We start from the raw sequence: 20,238 nt of genomic DNA, 5'->3' as shown, positions 1-20,238 counted from the left end.
TGGGTTGAAAAAAGCGCAAGAAAGCAGGAGAAAAGAGAGGAAAGAGAAAGACTTGAGAAAAAAGGGGAAATCCTTTATATGTACCATCCACTCTCGATGTCAGGAATTATATCCAAGAGAGGGGAACTGAAACTAATACGCGTCTCCCAGGCCCCTACCAAGATTAATTTTTTCCCTAGTTGTCCTCGAAAACGGTTGATACGAACGAATAATCGATTATAACAGGTAAAATTGACCTAGTAGACTAGAACAAATTAAATATAACGTAATTAACCAGAAACGTATCCCGATTGTAAGAGTGAAAACGTCGATGTAGAAAGAATTCGTTTTAAATCAACACAATTCTCTATTCTTTAGCTGAAGAAAAATCAACTTTCTGCGGTAAGCCTTCCTGGCTATTATGAAATCATGTCATTCCCCATTAAGATATGTTTACTAAATATTTCAATTGCCTTAAAAAGTAGCCAAGTAGTTGAATTTATCGGTGTATGGGGTGTTTTGTTCGACTGTCACTACGGATTATTGTTCCTTGGGTATCTGGAAGGTGATTGGATAGCATTGCGCCTTTGGGGAGCTTTTGACTGGAAGATCTGGCTGAATTAATCACTCTTTACCCTCGAGTTACTCGCCAATCGTTTTTTTAGCGGCACGGGGTATGAAAAGTATCTCGATTTGATTTGTGCCGTCATTTGAGCGACCATGGCAGATCGAGTAGACGTTGTATAAGGAGGCCCTGTTGCAAAATAGCAAACGAGTTTTATCCAAGGCACAGTATAACCAGGAAATACTAATAGGAAAGACGCATAAGAGGGAGAAAGTAAGCAATTTTCTTTAACATTGCATGTTGCTGGTTGTCATTTATAAACATTCTTTGAATATCATTTTATAGCAGTTAAGGAACGACATAAAAGCGGTTTATTATCATGACTTGAGACACGAATTTATAAAATTACATTTGATGACTTTCATTTCGGTATTGTTGGCGTGTTTGTTTCATGTATAGTTTGCACCAGAAATCGACCAACAACTTCAACTTGAAAAATTTAACATTTTATTTTTAAGGTTTCGATTTTTTATCGGAGATATTGATTTTCACACGCGGGCCTAATGGGGTAGACGCTGCTATTGCATTTCCATACAACAATTCGCAAGCGCGTTTCTAAAAAGAATACTATATCTGCTAATGAGGAGCTCCCCGGCAAAGTGTGTGGCGACTTCATGGGGCGTGAGGTAAACGCTGTTGATGTGTAGTGAGACGAAAATTACCGATACCGGTCCCTTGCCCGAACAAAGGGAATCCACGTAGGAAATACGCAACAAAATGCTTAACAGTTCTCCTAACAGTTTAGGGACGTGCTCTCGACAAAGTTCAGACCTTTTATTTCATCGAATAAAATACTTCACCCAAGATGTCAGCAAACTTTATATCAAAGCCAACATCTGAGGTGCGGCATCTATAGCAAATACTTTTACGTTGATTTTACAATATTGGCCTATTCAGCACCATTTTCTTTCGCCTTCTTTTTGTTTGATTTCTCCTTTCATCTCATTGTAACATTGGTATAAAAGTTTCCCTTTGCAGTCTTTTGGAGCATCCATAATAAATTAACAGGTCAACAACGTTGAAAAGTATACCTAAACCTCCATACATCTGTTTTATGAAGGGGGAAACTGATATGTTTTCATTCCGTAATTTAACTTTAGCAATGGAACGCGAAAAGGAGCAGGACGGATCACTCGAATTGCTGCTAACATCTCGGTTTTATCTTTTTGAATTCTTGACATCATGAAATTTATGACAAATTCTGCTTGCTGGCGATCATTTTGATCAATGAGAACGCCTCAACTAGCCTGGCCCTGAAAGGGGGCACAGTTGGGAGGTGACTGAAGTTTTCACGGGGGTGTAAGGAAATAGTCACAGCTCCGCCCTCATTCGTATCAGACACAGAGGAGAGCAGTTTGCTAATTACAGTATTTAATAACGGTACACCGGCGTGAGGTGAGAGAGAAAAGTGGGACTCTGTTGTCTCGGGAACGCTCCGACGGCAGTTACGTCACGCGACATACACCTGTGTTGGCGGCGTAACGTGCACTGTTACCAGTCTGCATTGCTCGCCAGAGACGCTGAGATGGATAATTGATTCGGTGCTGCCGCAAAGCGCAGTACAGTACTGTAAGAATGCATTGAAGAAAAGCTTGATGGGATTTTTTTACATTTAAAGCGGCGGAAGTTTGTTGACTGCGATTTGACAGATAGGAATAGTGTTTGGGTTTATATTGTCTCAGGTTTGTCTTTGTTGTAGATCGACGCTCCGTGATGAAAGAGTGTTCATAAAAGAGCGGTGTACAGTTCCTCTCTCTTCTCCTTGTTGTTCTGTGTACACGACCTTGTTGTTTCCTATCATCCTATACAGTAGAACTTCTCTCTTATTTCAGATGACAAGGCAGATGGCGAAGTTGTATCTAGTTGGTGTGCTTCTCTTAGGCGGAATCATGAGCCTGGAGGGTGAGTAAATTTTTTCCCAACCACATATTATGTTTATTTGTCAGACACCCATTATTTATCATTCCAGAACATTTGGATTCATACATATGTGTGGTTAAAGATTAAGATAACACACAAGATAGACGAACCGATTGTAAATCAACACGTTTAATGATATGGTGCGCCTACTTGCGAATTTTTTTGTTCAAGTAAGCACGATCTGCAAGTTCACAATGCCTTCAACTTCTGAGATAACATACGTAACACATAAAAAGTTCATACACGTAACGAGTAACAAGTTAATCTTTTTGTGAATATTTTTATTCAAAAAGGGAGACCTTTACCCCTCGTGTACTTCGCATTTTCTCTCCTGATTTATGGGAATTGTGAAAAATTCCAATAAGTTGCACACCAAAGCTTTAATTTATAGATGTAATCCACATAACGGTAGCAATCTAACTGATACAGCAATGTTTGCTCTCCCGTAATATCAAGTCACCTTTACCACTTATTTTGATTTAATACTAGCCACTTAATCTGTGATTTAAGATTATTGTATCATCTGTTCTTTAAGTTGGGATGGGATGTAGGAGTGAGCGAAAAATTCAAACAGGAAACGGCATGTAAGGTGTAAAAAGTAAAGCTATTCAGCGAAAGCAACGAAAGGTATTCTTAGTTTATGATTCCTCTCGCAGGAAAACTGCGTAGGCCCTTTCCTACTTCGCGGTGGCCGTTCTTGTTTGTGTTTTTCACTTGACGATGCAATGACTCGAATTTGCAAAATATCATCAAGTTTAAGTATTGTTATACCACCTCATTGCGCCCTCATTGTTCTATATAAACCAAGGTATGCTCGACTTAGTCACCGAAACACGCCTGGTCATTTCGTTAGCCCCTCTAGTTTGGTTGTTCAAAGAGATATTTTACAGTTCGTCGAAAACTGCTTAAGATTAGCATTGAGTCACGAAATCGCATCTTTGCATTCTCTTCCAAACAACTAAAGTCGTTATTGCTTGATTTTGTGTATTACACAAGCAATATACCTTTCCGCCTTTCTTTGTATTGTACTGCATTCAGTGCTGTTTACTTTAACGTTTGAAAGGGGTGACAAATTTAATGAGTGATTTAGAGTGGAAATTACTTCTCGCGTACACACAATTCTGCAGAGAAATATAGATGGATATATAGCTTGTCACTGTTGGTCTGTTGTTCTGAAAAGTAGGAGCCAGACATCAAAAGGGGCGCCGACAGAAAGGCAATATATATAAGATTTGTTGTGCACTTCTTGATAAGAGCAACCTTTTATCCACTTGTCTTTTTGGGTTGAAAATATATATAGAATGCATTTCCGCAGGTGTCTGCCCTGGTGGATAGCACACCTGAACAGCATTCCTAAAACCCCCGTGCTTCACGTGAGCAAGGTCGGGTCCAGGCTTTTGCTAATGGGGTGGGTGGTGGTGGTGGTGGTGGTGGTGGTGGTGCTGGAGGGGGGGGGGGGGGGACTTGGGGTTACACAAAGATAAAAAGTTTTGCCTCCCATCGTACGACACACTATAGGCGAGGACATTTATTCGTGTGGTACAATCACTGATATATTACTATAATATATAAGACCAATAAAGTATGGGGATGGCAGAATTGCTTGTATTTTATTTGGATGGATTGGGGAAGGGGGAGAAGGAGGTACCTCAGAAGTCAAGGCAAGGGCAGTATGGCCACCCCCGACCCCCACCCTTGAGTGCTTCCATAGGCAGATTCGAAAAAAAACATTTTGCCTATATCTAGGATCCAACATAAGTGTCCTTGAACCTAGCGTATACATACAAACACAATACATAACATGTGTTTTTCTTTGTTCATCTTTCAGCAGGCTGTGACCACCATGGCCCATTGGGGATGATCACTGGCTCTATCCAAGACTGGCAGATCACCGCCTCCAGCTCCTACCCACAGGAGTGGGATAAGGGCTGCCACGAGAAATACGCGCGCCTGTATCAACCCAACGGGCGCGGCTGGTGCGCCAAGTACAAGTCCACCTCGGAGTGGTTACAGGTGGACCTCGGCACTGTTGCCAAGGTGAGTCGTGACTTGAGCCGTGCGACAACCTGACTGTCATCTTTGGGGAAATTGATGCTCATCCCCAACAAACACAGAACGTCATTATAACTTAACGTTGCCATTATGAAAATATATTAAAAAATAAAACGTTGTGATGACGTTATGGCAACTTTATAAAACGTTCTGTGTATGCTGGGTCTTCGGTGTCGTCTCTGAATTTTATTTTGAGCGTTACTTTGAATTTCAGGATTTACTCTGTCATCGGATCACTTTCCTCTCATATGCACCTACTGTACCCCAAATGTGAGACTGCCTGCGTTATTATTTCATGTCTTTAATTTCATCCATTCATTTTTTGAAGGGGGTGGGGTTGTTACTACTGAATCTGCGTATTCCAGTAACCTCACTCTTTGACACCTGATAGGTTTGCGTAACAAAATGTACTTATTGGAGCCCAATTATCAAGAAAGCGAGTTTAGTTTAGAGTAACCTTTGCTCGTTTGTTTGCCGATTAATTCATAACTGGGGATCCAAGCGACGGAGGACGCGATAGTACGGGAGCTTATGATTGATAGCTTATCCGAGATTAATTTGTGGAGGGAAAAGGAGGGGGGACTTAATCATGTTAATATTCCGTGCTGCTTCTATCCTCACATCATGCACTTAAAAGTGCTGAAAGGTTTGCACGTGCCGTTAATATCTGCCGCTGCTCCTGTGCGATGTTCAGCCCTCTGGCATTTTCCTTGGGTGCTGAAATTTGATAGCGCCACTAGTTCAACGTCAAGCCTTCTTGACATTACACACTCCTAAACAGATGGCGACAAAGAAACGCAGGAGCAGTGGCATTTTTGCATCAAAATACTGAATTTCGAAGACACAATGGAGGGAAAAACTGAGTTTCGGTCGGCGTCTGTGCGTTCCTCATGGCGGGACCACCTAGGTAACGTTTAGGCGATAGATACGACCGTGAAAGGAAATCAGATTTGACAATTTTATTGGTTACTATATCTGACATTTCAAGAGGGTGGACAAAGTAGATTGCTAAGTGGCTTTATGTCGGACAAGACGGGCACCGTTATTGGTTAACGACCTCGTAAATATTGATGCAAAGCGGGAAGCGTTTTGTAGAAATTTCAAACGACGTCTTTGTAATCTCTTTCACGACCTCGTGGTATCAGTGAACAAAATGAAGAAAACTAGTGAAATAAAGTTTCTTTTAAACCAATGAATCGTTTTTGTAGAAATTTTTAAATGAGGTCTTTGTAATCTCTTAACGATCTCGTGGTATCAGTGAACAACACGAAGCAAGCTAGTGAATTAAAGCTTCTTCTGAACCAATGTACCAATCAATCAGTCTTTCCCTCCCCCTCCACCCCTTTCCTCCTGAAAAAAAGCTCATTTTATCTTCCATTTGTAGTTTATGTCCCTGGCCAATTTGGAACATTTGCAGCTTTATTGATCCCCATTAACGCACATTGACTCCAAAGGATTGTTTTTTAACCAGCTGACGTAATATACATCGTAATCAACGTAAAGTAATGAGACTTTCAATCGAGATATGTCAAACAAATGTCTCCTGTGTGCCCCAATGCCTCTTTGCTACAAATGGGTTGTTTTCGGTAATGCGCATTTAAATGTTTTTGCAATATTCCGCAGAAGCGTTTTTGGAATTGTTTTCTCAAGGGTCCAGTTGGTAACCTATCCTGTGCATTCATTGAGTCTAATTTATCAAGTTATATCGAGAAATATGAAACTTAGACGTAGATGTTCCACCAGGAAATTAACGGTAATAACATTTAGAGAATTCAGCTAACGTCTCCCAATACTGGAATTTCATATTGACCGATCAGTCGGCACAACGCTCAAAATGCATGGGAATCAATAGAAATAGAAACGCCTGTCAATGGGATTGGAACGTTAATCTAAAAACCCGATATACTTTTTAAAGGCACCTTTCTCTTTCTGCTCACTTTCTTTAGCCGGAAAGCTACTGTGAATTACTCAATTGAGACGCTGAAATTTGACGCCCAGAACATTTAGCTGACCCTTGACATTAGCTTATGACCAAATGACCAGATCTTGGTGATAAGACGTTCATGGCGCCTCGGACTGATTTTCACAATACAGACGACAATACTGAAATAATCTTCAGGACTGATTTCCATATGAAACTAAAAAAGTGGACAGAACTCATCTGAGTTTATGACTCAGTCCCTCCCATAGCTGATGGTTATAAGAATACTAACCCTTTGTTTGACCAACTCGTAGCTGCTCTGTCATCGCGAGAGTACTTCAATAAATTGACACATAGCAATTTCAGAATTGCAGACTTTGAATCCTAAAGCTAAAATATTCTAACAACTCGTTTTTTATCACTAAATTACTCTGTAAGTGGTACAAAGTGTGTATGAACGCTACAATGGGTAGTGAACATTTAAACTTTTATTCTCATTAACGCCTTTCAAAGTAAGATTTTTTCAAGTGAGTGCTTTGCCTGCCATCAAAATATAGTCAAAGTCAAGGATAGCCTGTATTCCATTTGACAGGTGATTAGTATTGGACTTTTTAAAAGTCATATCCTGTCGGGGTTTGCTATGCAGTGGTATTTTGTTACAACTTGAAACAATGCTTCTTTACCTTCTTCCCTTACAATTCGCATATTTATGTCATAATCAATATTTCATCTTCGAAAAAAAATCAGTGCCAGAAAAAAAATCGTGAGAGAAAGGGATCAAATATCACACTGAACCTGCCTGTTGTATACTTATGATTGAAGCGACTTTTAGCCTTTGCGTTATATATTTATTATAAAGTATTAGATTAAGCAATATTTGTTATTTCAGATCACCGGGGTGATGACCCAAGGTCGTGCAGACGGCGTGGAATGGGTGACGAAATTCATGGTGTCCTACAGTATGGACGCGTTCAACTGGAAGTATGTTGGGGACCAGTACGGCAACCAAAGGGTAAGGGCGTGAGTGACATGGCACCACCCTGTGTTTAAGACGACACTGGAAACACTCGCCTCTCATACTAATACAGTAGTCCTTGTATAGTAGAGAGGGGGTTTCCATTTTTTTAAACTCAGGATAGATCTAGATATACGGCATTGAACTTGTGGCAGCGCTGGTGCAGGAGGAATGCATGAATGGCGTTCTGCACATGCGACCTCTCTGACGTGGGAAAATGGAACAGGTTCAGGCGCATTTCAAATAATCATATGAAATGTTTTATGTTTGTTGTTGTACGTTAGTTGTTTTTTGGTGCAGCTGTCTTCTGTTTGAAAGATACCTACATTTCTTGCAAAACCAAGATCGTCAATGATTCCATCAAGCAATAGAGAGCACAGCAGTTGTGTATTCACTCTTAGAAAAACTCACGAATTCCCATGTCAGAGGCTTTTTGACCACAACTCATGTTAAAATTATTTAGCACGGTAATTAGGGATGTTATTGTTGCTACCTTTGTAAAATGTATCAGGGTATCTGTGTGGGATTCTACCCTCCAGCGATCACCCATGACACTTGGGTAGATATTAATAAAGCTTTCACCATCAGATTGCCAAGAATTCTAGATTACAAGTGAAGCCCATGACATTATGTACGTGACGCCGTTTCGTAGTCCCATTGGTGTCTCCGCGCTGTTGGCGCACTGTGAACAAACATTAAGATTGCTGCTTATTGAAACTGATTGTAGGAAATGGCTTGCAATGAGCTCTGGTTTCTGATGTGCCCTAGAGAATTAAGTTACTCCCACACCTTCTTATAAAAAAAAAAATCGGCCGTTGCAATCAATCTGATCCATGTAGATTAATCCGTGGGCATCCCTTTTGACAGGTCTAAATGTTTTCAAAGAAAGTCTACCGTTTATTGGTCTGAGAACGTTCAATGTGAGGTTAAATTAGAATGTTTGAGGATTTTCAAATTATTGCAGTTTTTACAGTATCCCAGTGGTAATTGCCTTTTTACATTATGTTATTAAGCTTAACCTTTTGATCAAGCCGTGGTCTTAGCTTTTTACTGATAGCTATTGGAGATTATTCCCCTTTCATGGGGAAATCTAATGCAAATAGTCGTTTTCAAAATGCTACTAAGATTCCATTAAGTGGGCTGACGAGATAAACGATAAGATAAGCAGGCAGAAACTACTTTTTATATCGTCAAATAACGCTATCCTGAAAATTGAATGATGGAGAGACCGGAGACTTTATTTGATACACTTTTTCATCCCTTGACTACTTAAATCAACTTATATACTTCTTTCCAAACAAAATCCTGTGTGATACCCCCAGAGAGTCCGGGAGCTCGAGTTGGTATCGACGTCTTTTGGGGGTGTTTTGATAATTTCCGTTGGCTCGATATCATTTGGGGAGGTCTAGAGCCGACTGATACTTTGAAAGGTAATTTTGTTAAAGTGACGGGACTGTCATATTCAATTCAATTCAAAACCGAGACAGACGCGATCGATAGGAAATATCAGAAATTGCAGCGCGTTTGGTTGAGACTCAGACAAATTGTGTAAGGAGAAAAGCATCGCGTAAAAAATAAATTAATTACAGAATCAAAAGATATTGCAGCCCTGTTGAAGGGTGCACCGGCTTGTTAAGTGGTAACTTCCCGTGTTGCATTTAACCTAGAGACTCCTAAATATTCAAGGCAAGCAAATGGTCATGCCATTGATAATGTAAAGCTCTCCTCTTTAAAGTCTTGCCAAATTGCATTGCCGTATGGGCAGAAGAGGAGTGGTGAGTATGAGGAGACTTTAGTCATCCATTATGAGCCAGGTGTTTGTGGCCCCATAGTTGCACGGACCGGGGCTGTTGTCCTTGTTAAGACAGTTTTTGTTGGCAAGGAGTTGTTTAAGTAAGCATTATGGCCGGCAGCTTTACCGTGTTATCGTTTTAGAATCCCCAAATTTAAAGCCAGAAAACTTTCATTTTTAAATATTTCTCGTGAATAAAATGTTGGTTAAGTATACAAATTCGTGTGTCGGAGAAATAATCATTTTCGGATGTATCTGAACAATGAAAATGTTGAGTTTACATATTCAATTTTCATTCAGGATCGGAGATTTTAAGCTTGAGATTTTTGTGGTAAATCCATCCTTTGCGTACCGTACTTGTTACATAATTATGGTACATACATGGCACACGATAAAAAGAACATATTTACCTTGTTCTGGGTCGGTCAAAAAACCAGTGCCAGTATGTAACAGCAATAGCCCTAAGGTAAATGTTAGCGTAAGTGAGATTAGTACCAGTAATAACGCGGTTTCTTTAACGAGCACTGTATATTGCATGCTCTGAAATTAGTTATAAAGAAAGCTTGGCAGATGGACTGCGTATCCAAGAACAATAATCAACAATTTGCGCCACAGGTGGTTGTTTTTAGGGATGTACCCTTTAGCACCAAGAAGAAGGCGTTGTTTGGGCAAGAATTCCTTTATGTCTTTGATGCACTCAGCCCTCGGGGCTTCACCACAAAGAATCGCAACACTGCGTTAATAGATTGCGACTATTCCGCCTAAACTGTTTCTTTTTTGCTGTGTGTGAAATCTATGCGTGAGGCAGCGAACTTGATTTTTTTGTTACCCAATGTTGAATTGTCGTGATTAAACTGCCTGACTAACTGAATTTGTGTCATGACAGAAATGTTGAACTGCGAACCATTTGAGAGAGTGCAAATGACAGAGCAATGATTGCCAAAAAGTGACATTCTATTTCCTCCTTTTTTTCAAACGCCGGGTTTTTAAACAATGTTTTTCACCAAATCTGAACTTTCTTTTTTTCCCCTGTTATTCTAGGTATTTGACGGTAATAATGACGGGTATTCAGTGAAGCACTCTTATCTGGACCAACCCCTCATGGCCCGCTTCGTCAAGTTCCATACCGTACAGTGGCATAAACACCCCAGCATGAGGGTAGAAATTCTTGGATGCCAAGGTAAGGCAATAAACTACCCAGCCAGTAATTCAACATGACACTAAAATCTAAATGAGGCATATTTGTATTTCGATTGTCTAGTTTATTTTTCATTGTAAATAAAGAATTGTTATGATAACTGTAGGGATATTTTGATACATACAATTTGTGTATGGTTCATGTCACCGATCAGTTTTTATTGATGATAACACGACCTCCAACAAATATTAGTGATATAAGTTAAACAGACGACACTGTTCGTCGCTTTGACAAGTAGGTCTGACGTTTGCTATCTGTCTACCACTAAGCCTTGTCAACTACCAAAGTGCCAAATCGAATGAATGGAGCTATTGTTGGCGTCACGCTTCCAGATGTAGTTCTGCTTCAATCACATTACGACACCTTGATTTGCGTTGAATTTCATGAGCTTTAGGTTTGCCGCTATCCCACTTTATCAACGAAATGGTTACGTTTTCCTTAGTTATTGCACGTACCACTGTACACCTATATAGGGAAATTGTCATTTAAGCATTAAATAAGTTTCTGATATAAAAGACTGTTCCAAAAAGAAGTGTAAAGAACGCTCCACCACTGCGTTCAGACTAATTAGAGACCGCGTATAGAGTTCAGATTTTGCTATTCACTACAAAGCAAACAAAACTGAAAGATGAAAGAGGGTAGCAATTCAAATAACAAGTGTAAAATACTGACTTTTGCAATGCTAACTGGCTCAAATATTGACATTCACCCAATGGAAAAACAGTGTCAATATTTCTTTAGCAGACCTCCGCGCGGATTCGTCTGCACGCAATGTTGTCTATGCAGAGACGCAGGGATGAGCAGTAAATAGCTTTATTTAACTGGTATTGATGAGGATAAAAAAGGACGCCACGAGGTGCCCTTAAGGTGATAGTGACACACGATGCCAGGCTGTGTCTCCTTAATATTCAACAGACCGTCTCCAATTTGACAAAAATGTCCCGTTCATTATCTGAATTATTTCTTGTCTAACTAATTATAAAGTCTAGGTATCAATGATCCTGTGGGTTGTTAACAATGGTGATATGATTTTGTTTTTGGACTGTTCCTTTTCCCTTTCTGTTACAGTTTGAGAACCAGTTTTGCTTATCGATGTCATGGATTAATGTTTTTTGTAATCAGCAGACTAGAAAATTGACCTGGTAATTAGGATGAAACCTGTATCCTTTCGACAAACTCGTTGTCGAACCAAATTGAAATCGCCTCTTTGTTGTCCTGCCTTTACTTACAGTTATTGTCAATTTGGAGTTACCTTTCAGGGTTTTATTATACATTAAAATTGTATACCATTTGTTCACAGAGTGCAAAGAGTTCATTGGTCTTCCACCTTATGGTAAAATCACTGCTTCTGACACGTGGAACTTCAAGAAAGGGAAGTCCTGTCAACCGGAAGATGGTCATATCTTTAGCAACAATGCATGGTGTCCAAAACAGAATGATGGTATGTACCTGTAACAAAAAACCTTATTTTTGCACTTTGTCCTCTACTATAAATGATAGATTTTATGCTTAATTTCTTCCATGGCCTAGTAAGGTGCAAAAATCCTGAATACTAGCATACAATATAGGAGTTTATGTTCCAAAAGCAGTAGGTCGTTGGCACAGGGAGATGAATTACCAAAAAATTTTTTTTAGTATCTGCATTTTGTAAAATCGGTTCATATTGATATAAGAATCCAAATGCTCTATATTTTTAAACTGAATTCGAAGTACCGTATTTAAATGTCCTCAGCTACATGATTCATTTTGAAGTCAAGATATACTCAACACTCGAGGTGCACCCAAGTGCAACACTGGGACAAATGTTATTATATCTATTTGTAAAAGATATTGACGGGGTTTATTTCGATCTTTTACATTTTACACTTGGGTACTGCTTGTCCTGTCATTACCATTCTATATTTCTGTAGACCCAAAACAACTCTTGTCAACTTGAGGGTTATAATAGTAAAACGCACAGTTAAGCCTTATATAAAGCCACAGGCATTCAAATGGATCAACATAAAAAGGTATGAGTAGGATCAAAGACATGAAACCTTCTCAGTTGTCATTGACTTTTGTTGTTATTTATCTCCAGCTGAACAATGGTTACAGTTTGACGTGGGCCCACCCACCACGGTGACTGGGGTGGTTCTCAAGGGGCGAGGGGACACGAGACGGAAGCACTGGGTCACCCAGTTCAAGATCTCCTACAGCAACGATTCGAAGACTTGGACCTTCTACAAGGATGCCTCCAATCTTGACTTTAAGGTAAAGGCTTGGGTGCTGGCTTTGGCGGCATGCGCATTCTTGACTTCTGCTTACTTTTTTATTTTTGGAGTTGGAATTGTCCGGATTTTTTTCGCTAAAGTTTTTTATATGATGGGGCATATCATTTCGCATTTTATTGGCAGTCCTCTTTCTTCAGTTTTGTCTTCGGAATGCAGTATGGTGGTGGATATAGAATTAGTTTTTCTTGAATTAGCTAATTAGATGCAGTCATTTAGTTTCTGATGATTTAGTCTAGATTTTAAGCTAGAGCAACGTATATTTAAAGCAGTCCTGAGACTATCCTTCGGTTTGTTATATTTTGCCTTTCTGTTAAGGAGACACATTCGCTCTTCTATACGTTGAATAAAAAAGTAGTAATGATATGGGGGAAAAAAGAAGGAAATGAACAAAAAAACATCAAAAACATGCTTAACCTTTCGAAAGTCCGGCTTTACAGACAGGTGCTTGTTTTTTAAGACGTGGACGTCAGAGTAACCGACAGCACCATAAAGAAGTCATTTTTGTAGTGCCTTCAGAACATGAGCCATTTCGGGGGGGGGGGGGGGGGGGGGGGGGGGGGGGACCTTCTCCTAAGGCGAGTGTGTCTTCCTTCCACTGCTGTGTGACTCGATCATACATGATTCCCTGTCTCTTCCTAGCAGCCCTCCAACAATCTGACGTCATCTCGCTCCTCCATCTCGACCCCTTACGTATCTACCTCCTCCAACTCTGTGCTTCCATCTAACAGGCCAACGTCCGAGGCTATGGTAAGACTCTATGGGGAGCCAGGCATAGAAGATGCTTTTGATGATGATATCGCTGAACTGACTAAGAATGTTTTTCTTAGTCGTGAAATTGGCCATAAATGGGTGATATATCGCGAGCGAAATTATCAACAATATTGGCAATCAGCAGCCAGTTATAAAATTTACTCATAAAAATGATATTTTAATGAACAGAAACGTCATTCATTATATTACAAAGAGAACAAAGTGTGCAAAAACCGTGGTCATTCTCCTTTGGCATCCCTGGTGGGCCATATTTCGGAACATTCTGCAGGGTGGAAAGGTGGTGGTGGGGAGGGGGGGGGGTAAACAGATCAGCGATATCAACCATCTCAAAAGCTGTATCTTAAATGTTGCACTGTTGTGAAGTAAGTCTTTGTTGCACTTGGTGAGTTAGCCTACTACGTGTGGCGTATGCACGTTCTTTGCGTTTTTTTTCATCACGCCTTTATTTCATCCTCAACTTTCATAGGCCTATAGTGTGACGCTAGAACTGTAGCTTGAGTGAAAGAAATGGCAGGGACATAACATAGCATGATAATGTTGATTAAAAAAAATAATTGGCTTAATTGGTAGAAAACTAGAGCGTTATAGTCAAGTAGTTCGATAGAACATTTTGAAATATTTGAAAGTGTTCACAGTTATTATGCCTTCGTTTCTCTTTTAAAAACTATCTACAGTTGTATTCCCCCATCTTAATTCGATGTATGAGTGTCTCGACAGCAGGTGGATCCACCGAATTCATTTATAAATATTGTGTATGTTTGATTAATTTGTTTAGGAATTTGGCGGGAATAGTGATAAAGATTTGGAACGGTACCACTACTTCAACCATCCCTTCAGTGCTCGTTTCATCCGCATCCATCCTGTGGCCTGGCACTCCCACATTGCTATGAGGGTAGGGCTCATTGGGTGCCCGCATAAAGGTGAGTCTTCCTATTTCCTTATCTAATAGCTTGTTCCTTGGATTAATCTTTTTTTTTTTTGGTAATCGACTTCTTTTTGCGCACTTGAAATCTTTAAAAAGATTGAGACTTACGAAGGACTGCTAATGTTTTCAGATGTACTCGTAGATAATAAGAAAAGCACTTACACTACAATCGCTTAATGTAGATTTAGCTTTCTGTTTGTAATAGTAATATGGATAGGAATGCAGGAAAAGACAGCAGTTCTTAAAGGACAAATAGTTTCCCTCGCTATGTGCATGTTGCACGACAAGCGTCGGTCGCGACCCACACTTCAAAGCAATAGTTGTCATATCATAAAACACCCCATCTTTTACGCTTAACAGAATGACGGCAGAAATGCTGAGGAAAAATTTATATATCTGCACTCGTAAGCCATGGCGTTTGCTCTGTGTCGTGTCCTCGCCACGCGGGATGGTTTCCAAGTCTAGAAACAGTGACACTTCTGTTAGCTCCTGGGAAGTGATTTATCATGATTGCTTTAGGAAAAACCTCAGTGTTATCCATCTTTTTTGCAGGTCAGTGTGGAGAGGCTTTTATCCGAGTGAATAACGACACTCCGTGCGGTAAGTTACCTGACAAGAAAGAATAGACTGTTGTCATCTTGTTGTAGTTTAAAAAACCTTGGCTGGTAGTTAACACGAACACTTTTCATTTTGCACTGTTGAATGCAATTTTTAGTTCTGGAATTCATAGGTTAAAATGCATAGATTCGGCCATGTCATTATTATGCTGGACATTTTTTGACTTACAGAAATAATAAAAAATTTTGAACCCCTAAGGACATACGTTTTCAGTATCAATTACTGTCCAAAAGATGTGAAAGATGTGTCAAATATAATCTTCGTGTCATTTTGAAGCCAGTACTTAAAATCAAATTGTGGGGCATTTTATCGCGTGGGTGATATCATCAGTCGAAAAAAATTGAGTACTGGAGACAACACAAACCCCATCGAATGACATTGGCTAACATCATGCACGAGCCATTAAAACCAAACATACATTTTTGTCTCTCTTAGTGGGTCGTTAAGATGAAGAATGAAACAGTTAAGCCATTCATTTTACAAAATAACCACCGTGTTACGATCCCATATCAAATATTTCAACAGCTTTGCATTGTCTTATGTACTTGCAAGGAACCGTTTTCGGTTAGTTGTTAGTCGACGTCGCCACTTAAATTGTAATTTTTATAATGCCTGAGTATAGACCATATCTCAAAGGAAAACGTGCCTCGCCTATTTAAGTTGGTATAGGTGTCAAGTGTCGCTTTAGAATGGTTATGATGTACTATGTTTATGGCTGTTGCAAATGTACTTACAAATTATAAGAGATGTTTACTATGTTTTATTCTTTTTTTTTAATTTTAAGATTTTAGATTGCAAATGGAAGTATTGTCTTAAAATCCATTGAATGTCTTATACAAAATGGAATATAAAGCAATGCAGTTCATTGTTGTAAATACAACAACTTAAAATTATTTTACCAGTTGAAAACCTGGCGTACAAAAAGGACACTTGGATTAACAACAAGCGCCACTACAAGCGCCACATTCGGAACCACTGGACACACGGTGGACATGCCAAGAAGGTGGTGGACGGGCACCTGGAGTCCAGCATTCACAGCTGCACCATACTGGACAACTTCTACGTGGAGAGCCCCATCATGATGGTCGATCTTGGGGCCAAGACAAAGATATCGGGGGCCATATTGATCACGTGGCAAGGGGAGGATCCAGGTATGTTGTCTCCCTCTCTTCCCCCCTCACTCTCTCTCTCTCTCTCTCTCTCTCACACACACACACACACTCAGGCAAAGGCATGCAGAGGCGTTTGTCTCTTTAACTTTCGCTAATGATCGCCGTCATGTGAGGTTTGTGACCACAGTTGTTGCCTCAAGGTATATTCTTTCCAAATATAACATCATCAATTACAGTGTCAGTGTACCCTGCCTTCAAGGCACTGGCTGTCATGAGCAAGAAATTCACCAAGGGTCATTCAAAATTAATTATGGAAGGTAAAACAGGGCTAAGTTGAACACTAGATTTATTTCGTTATAAAGGGCGAATCATATTAGTTACGGGCTACTTCCGGACGTCAAAGTAAATATTAGGTATTTCTTACACTGAATACCTCATTGTAGGACGATGAATGAAAGGCGTAGGGGCAAGACAGTGATTGTGATTCATTATTCAAACACCTTCCCCGGGCAACAAAAAATTAAAAAATTCCTTCAATGGACATTTAAAAAAAATGATAAAATCATTTTCATGTTGCATTCAAGTTGCTCAAGGATTAGAATTAATAGGTTTGAAAGACCCACCTAAAAAAAATGAATGTTGATTGTAAAGAATGTTATTTTGAATACGTGACATTTACAATACAGTGTAAGTGATTACCGCTTCTACGACACATTTAAATGGGTGTCGTTCATCATTAGATTTCGATTGTTTTTTAAGCAGTTTACTTTGAGGTTTTACTTCTGTATTGTGGCACATTTTGATGCAATTGAGAAACAGCAACATGAGAAATTTCCAATTTATCTTCTTCATAATGTCACTCATGAAATCCCCCCTTTTTTGCAGATAAAGGAGCGTTCAAGGACTACATGTACAATTTGGATAAGTTACTGGTTTACGTGGACAATAATCCAAAACTGGATGATATTCAGAAAACGGGGCAGATGTGTGGTTTTATTTCAAAGGTGAACAACGCACTGTATCAAGAAAAACTCCATGTTTCTTGTTCGTCACCCATGACAGGTCGATATGTGTATATTGAGGCACAGGGAGTGCCTAACAGATGGAGCAGACTGTTCAGCGCTATCCTGTGCGAGGTTATGGTTTATGGTTGACACGCTTGCAACGGAAACACGCACTGATTCTGATTATCAATAATATAAAAAGTCGCTACCATATTGTTTGGCTATACCGACTTGAAATTGAGTAAACTTCGCAGACAGGAAATGCTTTTATTGAATTCAAGGATTATCCAAACAACCAGATTCTTGTGAACTTCTAAACTACACCTTGTGCAATAGAATCACTGTAAAAGAAAAATGAACATCTCCCTGTTGCGGCAGTGGCTAAGAGCCCCGCGCCATTGTCGAGAACTCTTGCAGACGATCTAATTTGGAATTTGTGTGTCATGTTGATCGTATATTCTGTGTTGTGGTACAGGAAAAACATCTCTAAAACCCCGCCACGCTGCCATATGAGATATAACCCAAGGCCTACCCAAGTCAGCGTGCGTCTAGATATAATTTTAGCATATACCTTTATCTATATGAATAGACTAGTTTTAGTTGAGTTCGCTGTTCGTCATATTCGTCGTAACTAAGTCATAGGAACCAAGTGGACCTCACTATGAGAATGATTGCAATATTTGAGAGGTATTGCTTATTGTGATATGATATGTATTTATTTGTACAGTTCATTTGTAAATACGCCATTATTCGTTGCATTATCTGTTTGTGTTGCGTCACTGTAGCAGATATAAATACAAGTTGTTTTATGTTCATCAGTTATATCTATAGGCAGGATGTATATAATATTACCTGGTTATTATTATAATAATAATTATTATTATTAAAATCGTAGATCTTTCTGATTTTTAGATATGTGGGCGGAGGTTGCTGTATAATGCACCGCATTATATAATGTTACACACTCTAAGAGTCAGTTTAAGAGGTGGAATATAGTCATAACTGTGCATATAAACTCACACACATATAATACTGAAATTAACACACAGTTGTATTAAATACTCTAGCGCTGCCAATATATGTATGTTTACAACTTCTGCCTACTGGTAGTGAACAACTAGGAGCTTCTGGTGTCGCTGTGTTTTACCATTGTTTTTTTTTCACTGTGTTTGCTTTTATAACGTTGTCCTTACAAAGAGGGACATAAACACGGCAAGAGGGTGCGTTTTTGATTCTTTAGATCAGTCCATTGGTAGTATTTTTGTCGGTTTATCAGCAGTTATACGGCCTCCACTTTTCTGTAAAAATAATTGCATTCTGACAAGAAGTGGGTGTTCTGATGAAACTTTTGCGTAACTTTGCCTTCCAAATTACACGGCATACAAAAAATGTACAAAAAGTCGGGCGTGAGTTTAACTTTGAAGTATCAAATTCTGCCGCTGGCTGAACGTCAGATTCACTTTGTTCATCGGTTGATTACGGTGATGTCTTTTTCTTCCCTGTGAAAAGAACGCGATATCATCTGTTTCAAAGGTAAATATTATCTTTGAAAAGGCTTATTACGTTTCACTTTATCTTAAGTGCGGTTCCATTGAGTAACTGTAGCCACACATGCCCTTGTTAAATTTTTATTTGTAATCTTTAAAGTTTTAAGTTGCATTTCCGCTGAAAACTGACTCACTTTGTAGACTTTTTTTGTTAAACTTTTGCTGTAGACGTTTGCTCTGTTGAATTACGATTATGTCGTACAATCTTATATAAACTTGGGACCACCAAGACATCGGTTTTGTTGGTTTAACCACTCAATGCTTGCCGGGTATTCTTTCAAAGTGAACGGATGAAGCAAAGCACAAGTGATGTTCCCACAAACAAAATAGCGTTCCCAAGTTGCTGAATACTATAGTGTGGAAGAAATCGAGAAGTAATTTTATTGAGAGCCTCGTAACTCTCTCTGATGTTAACAAAATTAATTCAGATTAGATGAAAATATTGGGTTGTTCACTAACGGTTTTATGTTGTTTCTTCAGTCATGAGTTGTAAGGCAGGTTAATATGTTATATTTTATATCATTTATGTACAGTTTTAATTTTGCAAATAAATATACTTTTTTAAAACTAAAAAATTGGGATTAATAACCACCTTATTGTTTTCGAATTCTCTCTACCCTTGTACGGCAAGGCTGTTATTTCAAGAGTTAACGTTTATGAGAAACAAGTGAGAGCTATTTGACTCAGTTGAACTCCATTCAGGTAATGATTAAGTAATGAAGGTTTATATAAAACGATAAAACCTTGGATTCCTAGTTCCACGTGAGAAGTTTATTTCTCGAAAAGGATCGTGTTATTTTTTCTCTCTTCCCAGGCGTGCTGGAAGCATAATTTAAGTGGGGTAGTGGGGGAGGGGGGGGGGAAGAGTTTCCCTTAGTCCTTCCGTTTCCTGCCTTTATGACTGATGTGATTGGCAAAAGTGTGAGTGTGTGTGTGAGTGTGAGTGTGAGTGTGTGTGTGTGTGTGTGTGTGTGTGAGTGTGAGTGTGTGTGTGTGTGTGTGTGTGTGAGTGTGAGTGTGTGTGTGTGTGTGTGTGTGTGTGTGAGTGTGAGGGTTGGCAGCCTTTTCCAGACCCCTTGGCTCCTTCTCTTTAGCTTACCAGCCAAATTACTCGTGTTTTCCGTGGCACCCGTTAATCCAGACGCCATGCCTATGCATATTATATCATACATGCTATCCTTCATTTAGGAGGATTAGAGTTATGATATACAGTATATATCAGTGCCCAGTTATACAAGCGATCCCACTCAGAGCTGGCATCAGTAAATAAAGTTGTGTAATAAAGAGATAGCCGTTGGGCTGGTCAGTGGAAATTGACAGTTATGACACTGACACTGGTATCGGGAAATACGCTGGCATTTTGGTGACCACCCAAGCTAAGTAAACTATGGCCAATAAACGCCAACTTTTGTTATAATTATTATTTCTTTTTAAATTAATGTATAGCAATGTTGAAAATATTAAGATAAATAGTACGAAAATAAAAACA

General features: G+C 39.3%; 1 protein-coding gene across 22 annotated transcripts in view; it reads left to right on the top strand.

Annotated features, from left to right (window-relative positions):
- The window catches only part of LOC106155301 (lactadherin), a 35,377-nt gene extending 16,053 nt beyond the window's left edge, over nt 1-19,324 (top strand). For 7 of the 22 annotated variants that reach the window (XM_086998906.1, XM_086998907.1, XM_086998912.1 and 4 more), the window contains exons 2-12: nt 2,437-2,506; nt 4,356-4,561; nt 7,387-7,509; nt 10,346-10,484; nt 11,803-11,943; nt 12,580-12,752; nt 13,412-13,519; nt 14,319-14,463; nt 15,021-15,068; nt 15,989-16,237; nt 17,084-19,324. In XM_086998906.1, coding sequence (XP_086855032.1) covers nt 2,437-2,506; nt 4,356-4,561; nt 7,387-7,509; nt 10,346-10,484; nt 11,803-11,943; nt 12,580-12,752; nt 13,412-13,519; nt 14,319-14,463; nt 15,021-15,068; nt 15,989-16,237; nt 17,084-17,352 — 1,671 coding nt within the window. In that variant the 3' untranslated portion in view covers nt 17,353-19,324. Of the gene's footprint in view, nt 1-643; nt 818-1,702; nt 2,287-2,436; nt 2,507-4,352; nt 4,562-7,386; nt 7,510-10,345; nt 10,485-11,802; nt 11,944-12,579; nt 12,753-13,411; nt 13,520-14,318; nt 14,464-15,020; nt 15,069-15,988; nt 16,238-17,083 lie in introns of those variants that run through there. The other 15 variants (XM_086998898.1, XM_086998899.1, XM_086998904.1 and 12 more) reach the window with 9 other exon arrangements.
- The last annotated feature ends 914 nt before the right edge of the window (nt 19,325-20,238 follow it).

Source organism: Lingula anatina, chromosome 1, assembly GCF_051362555.1.
Source record: "Lingula anatina isolate TDL-2025a chromosome 1, LinAna3.0, whole genome shotgun sequence".
NCBI classification, from domain to species: domain Eukaryota; kingdom Metazoa; phylum Brachiopoda; class Lingulata; order Lingulida; family Lingulidae; genus Lingula; species Lingula anatina.
Note: the sequence above shows the minus strand (reverse complement) of the source record. Positions and strands in the feature narration are given on the sequence as shown.